Source organism: Elephantulus edwardii, unplaced genomic scaffold, assembly GCF_000299155.1.
Source record: "Elephantulus edwardii isolate Elephantulus edwardi_28Jun2011 unplaced genomic scaffold, EleEdw1.0 scaffold00092, whole genome shotgun sequence".
NCBI lineage: Eukaryota > Metazoa > Chordata > Mammalia > Macroscelidea > Macroscelididae > Elephantulus > Elephantulus edwardii.
This window is the reverse complement of record NW_006399842.1, coordinates 5,252,799-5,270,261: the sequence shown is the minus strand read 5'-3', so window position 1 is coordinate 5,270,261 and position 17,463 is coordinate 5,252,799. Positions and strand designations below refer to the sequence as shown.

Below are 17,463 nucleotides of genomic sequence, written 5' to 3'. Positions count from 1 at the left end.
AAACTCTTAGATTATTTCTTTCAGAAAAAAAATCTAAGTGGAAGAGTTTCTAGATTTAAAAAACAATACAAAACAATAGCAACAATACACATCCAAAACCCAAAAGGCAAATTTACTCTGAAAACAACCTAAGGCTAAAAAATATATTGCACCTCAACAGGTTGTTTGGAGGAAAAAAAGATAAAAGTAACCAGCATGATTTAAGAAAAGGAGCACTGCAGAAGGTGTCAGAGGCACAGGTTCAAGTCCATGGTCAATCAGTAACTCAAGCTATACCATGGGCATAGTTTTCTTCTCTTTTTTTCCAAATGAAATGAAAGAGTTTGAGAAGCTGCCATCTAAGATTCTGTATTGTTTTAACATTCTATGAGTGTGTGATGATTTATCCTCCAATCCTACCTATTATCTAGTTTTAATTAGCTTGAGTTTATTCAGAATGAAAGACAACAGATGGGTAAAACAGCACTGATAATCATGTCCCCAACTTGTGTGTGAGAGTGAAGAGAAAGAACAACAAGGAATTACTCACACAGAGGGGAAAAACTCTTAACCGAAGAAATATCTTCTTTATCTATGTCCATTTCCTCCCACAAGGAAAAATGGCAGTGGCAGTTGTACATTACATATATCTCTTTCTTTTGAGTGTTTAATCTTAGCACCTGCACAGCAGAGGACTTTACAATTCATTGCATATGCTCTCCCCGCTCTCCCCTCTCCACACAGCACCTGAGGCTTAAGAAGCAACATCCTTCAAGCTCCACAAAAGGCTGAGACCCTTCCTCATGACAAAGTAGAGAAATAACAAACATGCCCAACGGTTTTATACAGTCGCTAGAACATTTTAGTTTCCAACGAATGAAGATTCTCCTTCTTTCCTTTGAATATTAATTACACTTTACAAATTTTTAAGGTTTTTGTTTTATTTTGTTTTGCTTTGCTTTGTCCTGTTGTGTTTGTACACCAAAAGGAAACGTCCACGGCAAGGTGTCTCGGGTTAACAGAGCTTGGCTGTCAGCTGGTCCGACTGTTTGAGGATCTCGGTGTTGTAGAGGTCCAGCGCGTGGTTCACCCTGATGATCTCGCTGTTGGTCAGTTTCAGGCGATGCTTCAGCATACACGAGAACAAGTCCAGCTGGGGCTTCCCTGGGGCCACCGGAGGGGCCAGGCGGTTAATTCGGTCCCGAATATCCAACAAGAGGAGCATCACCGAAGAGGAGGAATAGAACTGGCCACCTTGTGTGTAGGACTGGTTGACCTGCTGCACCGCGCTGCGAAGGAGATCCGCGTTGAACCTCAGGCTGTACCCGAACACCTGCACATCGGAGATCTTGATGTAGAACTGTCGCTTGGACGGATCCGACAGATCTACTGGGCCCTGGCCAGTCTCATTACGCAGGAGGGTGGGTAGCCGAGTCCGACTGCGTAAGTAGATATGGACCGTCTCAAAAAAGGTTTTCCACCGATTACCCAGCAAGAGAGTCCAGTTGTAGCACTGGCTGTTTTGAAGACGGATCTTCTCCCAGCGCGGGTAGCCAAACTCCCCAAAGGGCATGTTCCAGCCCTCGGAGTGGCTCCCACTGAAGGGGTTCACATAGACAAAGAACATGGGGTCCAGGCTGCTGTTGCGCATCTGGCAGATGCGCATGGACATACCAATCACCATGTGGATAAAGTCCATCCGATTCTTGTTGCTCTTGAGGGTGAGAGACATGCGCTTGCGCCATCGCGGGTCAAAGAAGGTGTCGAGGCGGATCTCGTTGCTGATGAAAGTGGTGTGGACGTAGAGGCGGGAATCCATCTTCTGCAACAGGTACTTCAGCTCCAGGTCCTGGAAGTCCAGGTCGGTCTCAAAGCTGATGAACTGCTCGCTCCGCTCCGAGTCCACATTCTGCGGCTCGCAGCGGCCTCGGTACAGCTTGTAGCCCTTGTTGCAGGAACCACAGAGCGAAATGTTGGCCAGGCTACACATGGCGCAGCTGTTGTTCCCTCCTATGATGCAGGGGATGGGGCGCTGGCACAGCGTGGTGCTGCCGTGGCACACGCAGCTCCTCTGGCTCTCCAGGAAGGTCCCCCAAAACCCATTCTCGTTGCAGTAGAGGAGTGACTGGACCCTGGCAAGCCACTGCTGAATTGTCCTGGAGGAGAGAGGGAAAATGAAGAATGGTAAGCACTGGAAGAGGGCTGTGGTTTTACGGTTATTCAATTTATAATGCCAACAGTTATTGTCCAAAGAATGAAAGGGATAGGTAGGTGGAAAACTACTTTTCTTAAGGTACTGAATTTAAATTAGAAGTCATACATTATATTTTTTTTTAATAAAACAAAATCCCTCAACCTCATTGTTGTCACATTAGCACCTTTTCTGAGCTGACCCTCCTGCTGGTTTTCTGAGCTGAGAATGCTCATCTTTCTCCTGTGGAAAGACTACTAGATTCAAATCACTGAAAGGGAGTTGCCTGTCCAACTTCCTATGGACTAACTACTCGTGCATTACTTCTTTTAATTGAAATTTCTGAAAGTCTATTGCAGTTCCTTAAGATGCCTCAAACTGGTTGTATGACCCTGGACTTTAATGTGATCTAGTAAATGAGGTGGTTGTAATAAATACTCTTTGAGGCCTTTCCAATTCCATCATACATTAGCTCCAAATAAGCCTGATGTAGAAAAATCAATGTATCTGAACCCAAATAGCCCAGCCTTATGACCAGTAGGTGCAGAAAATCAGGAGTTGACATTAAACCTCATCAGAAGTTTCAAACTTCTTCCCAGATCCTTTCTATAAGTTTATATAACAACCAACAACTTGGTTAGAAATGGGTTATATTTTATATAGTACTCTAGAGAGCAAAGAGTGCTACTATATTGATTATCTTATATGATTCCACAGTAACTTTTCCTAAGGTGTCAGGAAGCTGTTATTTCTCACATTTTTTCAGACTTCATAACCTCAACTCTGGGATTTCTGATTCAGCTATCTCTAAGTCCTACACCCTACCAGTTCTCGAGATTATGAAAGATATCTAAGTTTTTGCCCTGATTCCAATCACTGAACCATTCCAATGAAGACAGATCCCCCGTCAGATTAGAAGCAACAGAAGAATAGGTAAAAATATGTAAAGCACTCAGCTCAGAGGCCTCTCATCTTTCCTCATTTCTGTGCAATCACCTCCTGGCTGTCTTCTGTGCTATGAATAATGCCTTACATGTGTCTAGCACTTTTCACCCTGCACAAGGAACATTCACTCCTATTTTTCTCACTTGAGCTTCACAACAATATCCTGGAAATAGCTTGGGACTTGAGGTTGGTCAGAGATTGCCTAAGTCCTTGCTCCTCTGCAGAGGAGCTGAGGTGATGTTACGAAGATTTCTTCCAGGAGTTCTGGTAGTCTAGTGGCTAGAAGCTGTGCTGCAATTCCAAAGGCATGTGGTTCAAATCTGCCAGCTGCTTCATGGAAGAAGGATGAGCAATCTGCCTCTGAAAACCCACTAAGAGTCAGGTATGGGCTGGACTTGACTGCACACAGCAACCACCACCACCAACACTACCACCACCACCACCACCACCACCACTACCACCTCCACCAAGGCCTATTGCAAAGATTACAGGATTCTTTGTTATGTGAATTCTGAGCTTCAAACTTTATGGGTAATAGTAGTATAAGAGGAACATCAGCTCCATTTTATCAATGTGGCAAAAAGCCCTGAAGCAGAGCGATGAACTCAAAGCCATGTAACTAGGAAGGAGAGGAGACTCCTCGCTCACTGTTATTGTGGGTTGACTGTGACTCACAGGTACTCCGTATCCTACAGATGGAAACCTTACCTGACCCTGCACCATCCTCAAAAACGCTGCTGGGCTTAAGTCCATTGTTATAGTCACTGTCCCAACCCATCTGTTTGAGGAGCTTCCTCTACGTCTCTGACCCCTCACCTTTCTGAGCATGCTGTCTGTTCCCAAGGACCGGCCCCTCATGACAACATACCCAAAGTATGTGAGAGAAAGCTTTAAGATCCTTGTTCCTAGGGAGCACCTGGGCTGCACTTCTTCAAAGAGGTGTACTGCTGTTATTCATGCATATATTATTAAGACTGCAAAGTGTTATGGTGATGCTGATGAGAGTGGCACAGGGAACACAACACCTATTTTTCCACAGTTGTTAATAGAAACACTTTTGCATGGTAGGATGTGTGGTATAAAGTATTAACAACTCATCCATTCATTATTTCCATTGCTGAATGCTAGCTGTTAAGTCCAAGAACTTAGGGGTAGGTGTTGGAGCCTAAAGTGAAAAGCACGGACATTTGCCTAAGCTGAACTGAGTTCAAATCTTAGTTCTGCTACCAGGAACAAGACATTCCATCTCTCTAAGCCTTGGTGTTCATATCTAAAATGAGGATAATAAAGCCCATCCTATGCAGCTAGTGAGAGGATTCACTGAGATAATATATTTAAAGAGCTTAACACAGAGCCTGGTGTAGAGCAATCATTAAGAAGGTAATAATAATAGGCATTCTTTTCTCAGTGAATAAGCTATTCCTTTGAAGGCACTGAGACACTCTCAGGGATTTCACTATCTCTCCAAGTTTTGGGAAAACCATTTTGCTATACGGGACATTTGAAAATGGATACTGTTGAAATGGCTTTCCAGAATGCTTTTCTTTAAATGACTTACTTATCAGCTGAGAGGTGGCCAGAAAAAAAAAATGAATAATTAGTATACTTGCTCCTAGAAACTGCTCTACTTTTAAGTCCCCTGTACCGCCCTTGGCAATAAAACCAATCTCACAATACCTAAAAGACTGTCTAGAAATCCCTGACCTTCCCTGACCACTTCCCCTCCAGGCTCTGGGGCTTAAAAAGGGCCAGGCCTTCCACCCTGAATATCTAGTCCCAAATCTGGCTCTTTAAATGTTTGCTGAACAAATGAATGTTTGCTGAATGAATGAACAAAGAAAAATTAATCTTTTTCTTCTTTTTCATTACAAGAAAACCCCATTCTCATTCTCCCTGGAGGCGGCCGTATTAGTTTTAGACACTGTCCACCCACACGAGTCCAGGTCTCCCCAGTCTGCTTCGTGAGACCAATCCTATTACAGCCTGGAGAACAGCAGCAGGCCCAGCCTTCAGGAAATGGAGCTGGAATAATAATGAGCTATGTGGCTCCCACCTCCCCAACCAGAACATTGACTGAATATTGGGTATGAGTCATCTGATATTTTTGTGAGCAGCAGGGGCCCTCCACACGTCTCTGATTGCACGGCTCCATCTGATGAGAGCGTCATTTCAAAATGCCTCTTTCAAATGGCCCACACTTGCCCCTGTCACTCCCTCTCCAAGTGACTGGACAGTATCCCATTTAGAGTTCCTCTGTTCCCATCTGCAAGGCACTCTCTAACCCCGTAGAGCGCCCCCTTTCTCGTGTCTCATCATTGGGACTCTTTGTGAGACCCGCAGCCCCCTCTCCTTGGATCAATGCATCATTGTGGCTGAACTCTCAGAATCCTCAGAGGGGGAAATAAAAAGATGAAAGTTCCTGGTGGTGCTGCAACAAGCGACAAGGCTGGTGACACATTAGGATTCTGGCCCTGTCGAGCAGGAGGGATTGGGGACAGAGGCCCTCTGAGCAGCAGTAGCGAGAAGCATGGCACCTGCATCTCCTGACCTCAGAATAATCATGAGGTTGTGGGCTGTATCAATGAAGGCATTAATGGTACAGCAAGAGTACTCAGAAAGGGGGTGGTGAGCAGGGGTGGGGGTACAGGGAGTACGAGACCAGGCAAGAGAAAAGGGTGGAGCATGAAGAAGGGTGATAGGAGAGGAGAAAAAAAAACCCCAAACCAACAAGATGGCAGGAGAAGAGACGTGGCCTAGTTTAGAGGAGCAGATAGGGCAACGCAGGAGGAGGGACGGAGGAGTAAGAGCATGGTGCAGTGGAGTTAGAGTGAGTAGGAGACAAATGAAATGTAGCCAAGCCTTCATCTGTCATAATTCATAGATACACGGAATGTATGTGGTCCATGAGCAGTTTAAGAGCAAGTATCCCACCTGCCTCCCTTTCTGAAAAGGCAAAAGATGAGTCTGAGAAGAGAACCAATGGTGCCAACGTAACCTGACTGCCAAAGTCAGTAAGTTTTTCCGTACTTCATTTGGAGGAGAGGAGTTAAAACCAGGAACAAAACCCAAACAAACTACCTTCCACTCCTGCCCCTGCAGTACCCCAATAAAAACTCCATCAAGTTCATGTTTTTTGTTTGTTTTTTTTTTAACAAAACTAACTTTAATAACGAGAAACCACCTTGATCAGATACATCTCCCACACTTTTTCCTCTCCAGTCCTGAACAATAACCACTGACATTCAGAAACCCTGCAAGGTTGAACTGCAGGCAGCAGCTTCAACCTGGGCTTCAAACTAGCTCTTCCTGGTTCACTCAAATCAATGAAAAGGAATTTGTAAAATATGAGTGAGATCGAATAGAAAAAAAATTATAGGTCAATACCCTGCTAGAAATTTAATCCTTGTCTTAGAAAAGCAGCATGTACGCTGTATAGCAACGAGATCTCTTGGCCACCAGAGTAAAAAACTGTGTTGCCTGGCTCAAAGAGAGTAGCTGACAGACCATGGACCTTTGAATATGCATTATTCTCCACATGTCCAACAATTAATTCTCTCACACCAGGCTCCTTGAAGGCCTCACTATGCCTCTGCAATGTCTCCTATTTTAAGGTTTTGACCCATAATTTTTCCTGTTCTGGTTATCATTCCATTTCACCAAAAAATTTCACATTTAGGATCTATTCCAAATCTATTCCACTGACCATGACTGAACCAGTTTGAAATGATTCTGAGCCCTGCCTTAACTTGGTCAAGTGAATGACTAACACTCAACTATTGAGCACTCCCTCGAATAACACAATTCATCCTACTGTCCTTCTAGGCTGTGTGTGCAATCATTCCAACATTAGGCATGAAGACAATAAGGCCTGGGAGAAGTGAGGAAAGTTGTCCAAGATCAGGAAGTTATTCCATATGCAAATTCCAGACTTTCTTACTTCCTGTATTTTCTGCTGTGCACCATAATGTTAAATTATACAGAAGGGATAAGCAAAAAGGAGGAAGGAAGTCACAAGAAGAGAAATACATTAAAATAATGGAAAAATACTGGAAATCTGAGTGTGTGAAGGGCCTATTATCACATTCTGCACTTCCTCCGGACCTGCCAGGATCCCTCTCCTCCATTCACAGATAATTGGAGCTCACCGACAAGTGTATCAGGAGAGGCTGGGGACCAGGGGTAGGAGGGACTGAGATCTATAAATACCACTTCCCAGGCTAGCTGGTGACAGGCTGCCTCACCCCGGCAACAGAGGAGCTGGCTAATAGGCTGGCTCGGAAGGGAGGGTCTCACAAAGGGCTGACGAAGCCCCACTGCAAGGCAAGGGCCGCGTTCTAAAATGCTTTTCTCAGTCCCTGAGGATCCAAAACATCTTCCATTTGCAACCAAAGCAGAACTCCAATACATCCAAATCAGCATCTTTCTGTTGGATGAGATTTCAATTCATTCTGATGGGAGGCTGGAGGGAGAGAAAGAATGAGGATAGAGGGGAGGGGGAAAGCTACATTCACATTTCTAGCCAGAAAATCCAGAAGTCTCAGTGGCAGATAGCCAGAGACTCAAAACATAGCTCTTTAGACCATAGTTGGAGAGACTCTTTAAGGAGACGCCTTGCCTTAAAAAACTGCTTAGCCTACTTCACGCTTCTTGTTGTTTGGTACCATGATGTGGAGTCAAGTATGACTTGTTGAGACACTATAAACAACAGATCTGAACCCTATCCTATTCACAGTGACCCTATGAACAATGGATTTGAACCTTGCCGTATCCTGTGCCATCTTCAATACCTCTGATATACTTGAGCCCACTGATACCACGTCCTTCCATTTGGTTATCTTGCCGAGGTTCTTAAACCTGGGAAACTGAGGCTTAGTTGTTCAAGTTAAGGAACAATGCTTTTTCACATGCTTATCTCATCAAAACATTTGTCCTTTCATCTTGTGATCCAACTCATGCATTAGTACTTTTTGTCAACAAAGGCACTGAAGAGAAATTGCTATTCTTCTAAGATCACACAGCATGGAATCATTAGAGAAGGGATAAGCATTCTGAATCCAGAATTTGTTCTTCCTGACTTATTCCACTGCACTTTTTTTTACCCTCTACAACCCAGACAAAGATGTTACATGGAGGTCAAAGGTATGCCTGACCCAAGCCATGCTATTTTCAATTGCTTTATGTGCTGTGAAAGTTAAACAATTCATTGGGAAGATCAAAGAATTGATGACTTTGAATTGTGATACTGGAGAAGAATACTGAATATACCATGAACTGCCTACAGCACAAACAAATCTGTCCTCGAAGAAGTTCAACAAGAATGCTTCTTAGAAGGTGAGACTTCATCTCATGTAAATTCGGATGTGTCATCAGGACAGGCCAGTCCCTGGAGAAAGACATCAAGCTTGAAGCTTGGGAAAGCAAAAGTTCAGCAAAGAACGAGATCCACAATGAGATGGACTAATATGGCGGCTATAAGAATGGACTAACGCAGAACCGAGATCATGAGGATTGTGAAGGACTGGACAGGTTCTGCTGTACATCAGGTTCCTAAGATTTGGTATCAGTTTGATGGCAGCTAACAACAACAAAACAAAACAAAACACCAGACTGCAAGAGAAGCCAATTTCCTGGCCATGGAGACATGTTAGCCTGTTTTTACTCAGTCAGGATGTTCTGGGGACCTGACAGACCTCACAGTGATACAGCATGGAGTCACACGTTATTAGGAGGACAAAGGCTTCACTACCCAGAGCCACCCATCAGTGCTTTCAAAGGCACACATCTCCCTTTCAGTACTACCCAGGATGGGGAACCCAGCCTGGGATTCCAAATTCAAGCAAGCTCCCTGCTGATTTTAATTGGAGGTTTTGCCTAAGACAGGCATGCAGTGCCAGGCCAGTGGCATTTTAGGGAGGATCATACAAACTGAGTGCTAAGGAGAAAGGGAAGAAAACAGACTTGGGCTAAAATAGTAAACTATAATCCATAACTCCCATTTGCCTACCAGGAGTATTTATTTAAATGTGGTGAAGAAATGGGGGAGAAAAGTAATTGGAGTTCTGAGTTATTATTATATTTATGGCCCATGCTTCTTCTTTGGCATTTCTTTGACACTGTAATGGGTGTCTGAGTAATTCAGTGAGACTTGACCACAAAAATGTATATTCCATAGACCACAGACTAGACTGAGATGACAAAGTTATTTTTCAGTTTCTGTTTTTGTTTTTGGTTATGCTGTGTGTTTGCATGTGTTTTCAAGGAATGGCGCTGAGAAAAGACAAATACATCAATGTTGCCAGACTGCTCGGGGCCCAACTGAAAGGCGCCTTGGTTTATGGATGTGCTAGCCATCAGACCCACTCTGTGGCACCAATTTGCCTAGATAAATATTCAGCTTTTAATCATTCCCTTCTTTGAGTTCCTATCATTGTTTTAATCAAATGTTTTTCCTTCTCTCAGTTCTTCAGGGGATTTCAAAACCCCATTGAATGGCTCATAAAAATTAAGAAGAAAGGCCCAGAAAAGAATTTCATGGTCCCTTGCCATGCTGAAGAGATCTTTCTCAGTTTGAAATTGCTAAGCAGAGGCTGGCTGTAGGTCTTATTTAGGGTGGGGACAGGGTAATGATACGGAGTGTAGGGGGGAAGGAATGAGGAGAGCAGCAGTGCCAAACTTCACTGGGGTCTTTAAAATTAGGTTGTCAGGAGCTTAATTGGGGAGGATTATGAAACAATTTTTGCAATTACACAGTCTGTGTCTGGAAAAAGGTGACAGGCAACATCAGCTGCATATTCAAATTCGGCATTTTGCTTTGGGGGTTGAACATGCCAGAGACAAGTTAAAGAAAAAGCCAGAGTCTCTGTAGAGCTCAACGTGGGCCCAAAGCGGCATACAATCCCAGGAGGAGAACTCAAGGAGTGATTGTTTTTTCCAGGGAGTCATAAGGCTAGAGACAGAGACCCTCAGAGCAAAAGACTGTGGGACTAAGAAGAGACAGCCATTAATCATTGGCCACCGGAGAAACTTGTTGCTACAGAGCTAAGCAGTTTACAGTGGAAGTTCTTGACAAAGATGGACTAGGAAGAAAGACTTGGTGATCTTCTTCCAAAATTCAGTCAAACACTACAGATTACAATCAGTAACTCATCATAGAAATAGCTAATGGCCAGACAACATTTCAGTCCACAGTGCATATAACAACAATAGAGCCTAATATGCCTTAAAGGATAATGATATCTATCTAGGTCCATGATCTGTGCAGTGAGGTGGGGTGACTATAGGCTTGAGCCAGTTATGGAAACACTGGACTTGCTCTACCTCTTACTTGTTATTTGACTTTGGCTAAAACGCTTAACTTCTCTGTCCCTAAGTTACCTTGTCTATCAAATGAGAAAGAGAACATTTACCGTGCACTTAAGTCTTCTGAATTAGAAATGAATATGCAAAGGTCCTGGGAGCAAAGACTAACCATGTCTTAGAAATGTTCCAGGTAAAAATATCCCTCTTGGTTACTGGAACAGCCTAGTTGATGATAGTAAGAGTAGGTTTTTAACCTACTCTTACTTGTTACTCATCCTCCTTGGCTCTAATGAATGATGTCATCATGATGCTTCCAGAAGAGCTAAGTGGGGGCTTTGGAGTCAGAGAAGACGGGGTATTACGTCGCAGCTCTGCTAGTCATTATTTAACCTTGTGCTAACTGCTTGTTCTTTCTAAGCTTCAGTTTTCTCAACTACAGAATGGAATAATAATGCAGTCCTTGAAGAGCTATTTCAAGGTTCAGATAAGAGGATGCATGTAAAGCATCTCACATATAGAAGGTGTACTGCAGCTCTCAGGAAAACAAACTATTGTACTCCTCTTGAGCTTACATTGCAAAAGGTTCCTTTGAGATCAGTAATTATGGATTTTAAAATCCAGGGAAAGAATCAGATAGATATTGCTGAATCAGTTGGATATTTTTATTGAAAAAAGAAAAGAAACCTTCACACTTCTTCAGTATCCAAAATCAATAACAGATGGATTGTAAATCTAAGCATGAAGTTGTCTTTATCATGTGCCACTGAGTCAATTTCAACTTACAGCAACACCTTAGGACAAACGAGAATTACAGTGTCTGCTAGGCTGTAATTTTATAGAAGGAAACCTGGAGCCTTAGTACTAAATGTATTAGGCTCCTAATCACAAGCTTGGTGGTTCGACTCCATCAGCCACTCCACAGCAGTAAAACTGGCAGTCTTTTCCCATAAAAATTCAGAGCCTCAGAACCCTGATGGAGGGTTGTTATGACCTGGAATAGTTCAAGCAATGAGTTTTGGTTTAATCTTTACAGGACCAGATCACTAGGACTTTGCTCTGGTGGATTTGAATGATGACCTTTCACTTAGCATCCTACAAATGCTTAATGATGGTAATACCTGGGCTCCAATGAGAAAAGCAGAACACCACCACAACAATAACAACAACAATAAAACAGCAGCTTTACAACAGCAAAGTGTCTTCATTCATACTCACTATAAAGAAAACAGATGATTCATATGACTATATTGAGATTAATATACATCCACTGAAAATCGTTAAGAGTGAACAGACAATGCTCAGTAGGAACATAGATTTGCAATACCTCTAGCTAACAAACTATTGCATTCACAATAAACAAGGAACTCCTACAAATTAGTAAAAGAATAATTCATACAGCCATGGGAAAAGCAGCAAATGATAAGGATTGGAACAAGAGAATATTTAAAAGGCCAATATAAACATGAAATTCTCCTTCATTTGTCATAAGAACAATACAAATTAAAATAACAATAAAATGGCTTAATAGCATGATACCACAATTCCGGCACAACGTAATCTTCGACTCATCCTGACACTCTATTGAGTTTCCAAGGCTGTGAACTTTTTTAGGAGTACACTCCCTATCTTTCTCCCATGGAACAGCTGGTAGAATTAAACTAATGGCCTTTGAGTTTATAGTGTAATATGTAACACATCGTGATGTGCTGCAGTGTAATGATGTAACACATCATGCCAACAGAGGTCTTATAACAAGAAAGGAAAAATAAAACAGGAAATATAGCAAACACGAAGTACTGGCAAAGATGTAGAGCTACTACAATTTTTAAATAAGAGTGAAAATTAGTTCAGAAAGTTTGACAAGCTAAAAGTATCTATTTGTAGAAATGGTGGAGCAAGGGTGTTCTTCGTCTAACTTGACAGATTGGGAAAAGAATGAGCATCAGCATCAGACCAAGGCTGATTCCTACAGAGCAAAAGGTCAGATCTTTCTGCAATCATTGCTGACACCAGTCGGTCTTCCTATAACACCCTCTATTTTCCTGCGGGGTTAGGTAAGCCACTGCAATGACCACACAAAACTCATAGGTAATATTAAATTTTATAGGTTTCATCAGAAAACAGGGTAAAATGCAGTCTTAGAAATGAATGATTCAGAATACAGATCTTCTATGAGAAGGTCTTTTATCATTCATGCTGTCAAGCCATTCTCTCTTTGGGCCTTGATCTTTTTAGTGCCCCTCTACCCCCCCAGCCCTGTCTTTACCATGGCCAGCCTATGTCCTACTTAAGCAAAGACTACCAAGCTATTTAGTTCCACCAGTAAGTACTCAGAAGCATTCCTCTCCACCAATATGTGTAAAAGTGCTCAGATCTATGATTCCATAGACTGGTGAGCCTAGCTTTATCAAGTATCTAAAAGCAGCAATTTTACTAGCAAGCCAACTGCCTGAAGATCCTTAGTTCTCTCACTCTGTACACTAGGAAGTCCAGTGCATCATCTACGGTTACTCTTCTGTTCCTGTTGGTTCTGGTGCAACCATTTCTATAGAGCTATTGATTGTGATCTCTAACTGTATCTCATGTTGGAGTGCTCTCTCCTGGGTCTAAGCAGTTCCCACCTCAATGATACGGTATGTGCTGTCCTGCAGATTTTCCCGGTGGGGGACAGATTGCTTTCCACTTCTGGAATGGATCATTTTAAGAGTAGAGGGATGGTGGAACTGACCATTAGGGTTCCGTATACTTTATTTACATGATCTCAATAAGGATGTTGTGAATGTGAATTTTATTTGCATAATTAGCAATTTAGACAAATCCTTTGGTGGGATCTCATTTGCATATCCCCCCACACCCTCATTTGGTGGGAAATTCTAAGCCTATAATGTCATATGGGTCTTGGCTGAAAGTAGGGAATACCAGAAAGATGTTGTATTTACTGAGTCTGCAAAGACATTTAACCATGTGGATCATAACAAATTATGGTAACAGATGAATGTGAATCCTGAAACTGTTTCCATGGATCAAGAAACTGTCGTACAAACAGAACATGGGAAAACTGTATGGTTTAAAATCAAGAAATATGTGTGTCGGGGCCGTATCCTTTCTCTGTATCTATTCAATCTGTATACTGAGAAAATCAATCAAGAAACTAGGTTATATAGATGAAGAATGTGGAAGTTTGGAGAAAAACTCATCAACAACTTACATTATACAGATGATATGACCTTGCTTGCTGAAAGTAAAGAAGACTTGAAGCACTTGCTGCAGAAGGTCAAAGATTAGTCTTTGGTATGGATTACTTCTTAACATCAAGATAGCAAAAGTTCTTACCACTGGGTTAATAGGCAACATCAGGAGAGAGAGGGAGACAAATATTGAAGTTGCCAATTATTTCATTTTACTTGGATCTACAATCATCACCCATAGAACCAACACTCAAGATATTACAAGATGTGTTGTACCGGCAAAATCTTCTCTCAAGGAGTTCTCCAAAGAACAACGATGCCAGTTTAAAGACAAGGTTGTGCTTGATGCAAGCTATGTGATCTTTTCAATTACTTCCAATACATCTGAAAGTTGGGCAACGGGTAAGGAATACTGAAGAAGGATAAATGCCTTTGAACTGCAGTGTTGGAAAAGGGTACTGAATATTCCATGAACTCCCAAAAGATCAAATAAGTCTGTCATGGAGGAAGTAAAACCAGGGTGTTCCTTAGAGGCAAAGATGATGAATTACCCTCTCGCATACTTTGGGCAGGTTGTGAGTTGAGGCCAGTCCTTTAACAAGGATGTGCTGGAATAGGTGGAGAGTCAGAGAAAGAGAGGAAGACTCCCAACAAGATGAACTGACACAGTGACCGTAAGGACAGGCTGGAGCCCATGAGGATGGGGCAGTGCAGGACAATGCTCTGATTTGTTTTTTGTAAGATTGTTATGAGTCATAGTTGACTTAACAACACAACATGGTTGCTGTGTAAGAAAGATCATACCCAGTCAGTCACTGAACTGCACTGCCAAAGCCACCGCCTTCAAGTAAATTCCGACACACAGGTCCTTCGTTAGGTTTCTGAGAATGTAAATCTTTACAGAAGGAGATTTCCTTCTTTCTCCTGAGAAGCCACTGGAAGAGTTGAACCGCTGGGAACATGAAACCTTTCATTTAGCAGCACAGCACTCTATAAGCCCTGGTAGCATTGTTGTTATCTGGCAGCATGTTGTTAGGTTCCATCAGTTGAAAATTACTCATAACAACCTTACGAACAACAGATCTGAACTCTGTCCTATCCTGTGCCGGCCTCATCATCCCTGACATACCTGAATCGTTGCTGCAGTCACTGTATCAGTCCATCTGGCTGAAGGTCATCCTCTCTCTTGTTGACCTTCCACCTTTCCAGGCACGATGTCCTTCTAAGGAATAGCCTCCCTTAACAACATCCCCAAAATACCTGAGACAAAGCTTTGTACAGTAGCATAGTGTGTATATCAGAGTGCTAACAGAAAGTTTGGCAGTTCACATCCACCAGCCACTCCAATGGTGAAAGATGGACAGTCTCTTCCTGTAGTAAAGATTTACAGCTTCAGAAACCTGGCAGTGGGCACCACAGCAAGCAGTGGGCACATCTATTAAAAATGGACAATGTTTACTTTGTGCTAACAACTCTACTAGCATATCCTACTGCCATTGTTGTTAGGTCAATAATCACTCATAGGGCAGAGGAGAACAGCCTCATAAATTCCAAATCATAATCTTTAGGTCATATCAGTTAGTAGTCAAATACTTAACCACTGCATCAACAGGGCTCCTTTTCCCCCCGTTCTATGTTGTAATTGGGTGTGAGATGATTGGATTTGGCCTGTATTTAAAAAAGGCATTTGGGCCCTCAGGTCTGGTTTTAATTGTTTTCAATCAAACATTCTTCTAAGTATTACAGCACTTGTCTCTATTTGCTGCTAAGAGGTGACTGTATTTGCTGTGATGGTAAACACTGTGACTCTGATGTGTTAAATGTGATAATGGTTGCCCATGGTGGACAGTGTTTGATGGTGCTCTCAAATGAAAACAAACTTGGAAGCAGGAGTGACAACCACCTTCAAAATAGCTTGCTTTCAGAAACTCTGTGAACTTAGAGAAACAATGAAAGTTATGTGTGTTCAGGACTTTTGTTCATAGGCTTGCTATGAGTTGTCTATGACTCAACGGCACTTAACAATAACAACAAATGTTTTTATTCTTGTTATGTGCTGTTGAGTCAAGTATGACTTATAGTGACCCCACGAAACAACAGATCTGAACTCTGTTACATCTTGTGCCATCCTCACACTTCCTGACACACAAGAGCCCACTTTAGCAGTTACCTGTCAATCCACTTGGTTGATGGTCTTCTCCTTCACTGACCCTCCATCTATCCTGCTATATACTTAGGATATTTGCACTTTTCTATATGACATAATACTTCAATACACAATTGAAAAAAAGGTCTCCTTTTAAAACATCTGGATAATATTATTAAAGCATTAACACATGACATTTTCACATCACTCTCAACATTTCTAAAGCTCTTTTGTTTTGTACTAATTTTGATCCTCACAATTTTGCTGTCACAGGCTGGGTTGAGAGGTTATCATAAATTTCATTCAAACAATATGAAAAACTAAGGCTCAGTGAGGAAACATGCCCTAGGAAAGGTCATCAGAGGGCTGTCACATCACTAGGAGTGTAACTCCCCAGCGTGTCAGCTGGTTGGTCGGGAATGTGGGGTGAGCAGGAGAGTAGCTTTGAAGGAGGATAAGAAAGAGCTATCCACAGAAACTCTAAGAAGTTAGTTCTATTTCTGCCTCAATCCCTTGAGCCTCCAGATTCTATTCTGAACAGGAAGCCACTTCAGAGACCAACATGGGGGGAAAGTCCCTAAAAACAACAAAAAGGGACTGGAGATGCTTATGTTCTTGCCTTACGTCAGCCAAGTGAGTCAACTGCCCTATTTACTACAAATGCAAGATGACAAACATGGATGGGGAGGGAGATAAGCTGAGGAATGACGGTGTAAAACATCCTACACGTTCTCACATGTGGTGGGGCTCAGCTGCCTATGCACCCTGCTCTGCCCCACATCCAGCCTGAACATGCCGGCTTGCCTTGCTGTCCACGGTGTTCAGCCTCACTGCCTTTTTTCTTTCTTCCACACACGGGCAAAGAAATGCCTAAAAGAATCTTAATTATAAGCTTCATTGCTACAAAGTTGGGGAAGGGGACATTTGTCGGCTATTTTGCTCAAGGGCCAGCTGCCCTTAATTAGACTGAGCTTGCCTGTGACCTGTAGCATGTATTTAATAGAATAGCCTAGTGCACATTCAGAATAAATCTACGCCACCCAAACTACAAACTACTACACCCTATGTTCTCTCTCTCTCTCACACACACACACACACACACACACAAACACACACTCTTAGACACACAAATCAGCAGTTAGGGGCTCTCAGTTTAATTAATTTTTTTTTTAATTGTTTTTTTGTGCATGTACCATCAAATTGGATCTGACTGGTACAGAAGGAGATTGTCCCTCCTCCAGGATAGCATTTAGTGGATTTGAACCGCACACCTCTGGGATCGCAGTGCAGCTTCTTGCCACTAAGCCACCAGAGCTCCCTGGTGAGGGAGGGGGGTTCTCAAAATCACAGATTACTGCTTTATTGGAGAGCCGTCTCTGAAGTAACACTTGCTGAATTTCAGAATCCTGGAGAAAAGGATGATCCATTTTACCACTAGCTCAGAGAGGGTATGCAACATCTATGAGGTCACAGGGCAGTATCTGGAAATCAAATTCTGATTTCCATATTTAAGGATGGGCCAATTAACCATTTGTTACACTCCCAGTATTACCACTAACACATACGCCACAATAAAACTTACAGCTGATGCTGTTTGTTCTTTAGCTAATCTTTCAAATATTTATTATTCTTTTCCAACACCAATAGCTCAAAGTTACCATTTTTTTCTTCTGTCATCATTCCTTATTCATTATCCAGCTCTCAGATGCGTGTTG

General features: G+C 42.4%; 1 protein-coding gene across 1 annotated transcript in view; it reads right to left on the bottom strand.

Moving 5' to 3' along the window:
• Positions 1 to 818: 818 nt before the first annotated feature.
• The window catches only part of BRINP1 (bone morphogenetic protein/retinoic acid inducible neural-specific 1), a 283,604-nt gene continuing 266,959 nt past the window's right edge, over positions 819 to 17,463 (bottom strand). Inside the window, exon 8 of the mRNA XM_006890697.1 lies at positions 819 to 2,135. Within this exon, the coding sequence (XP_006890759.1) occupies positions 995 to 2,135 (1,141 nt within the window). The 3' untranslated portion in view covers positions 819 to 994. The remainder of the gene's footprint in view (positions 2,136 to 17,463) is intronic.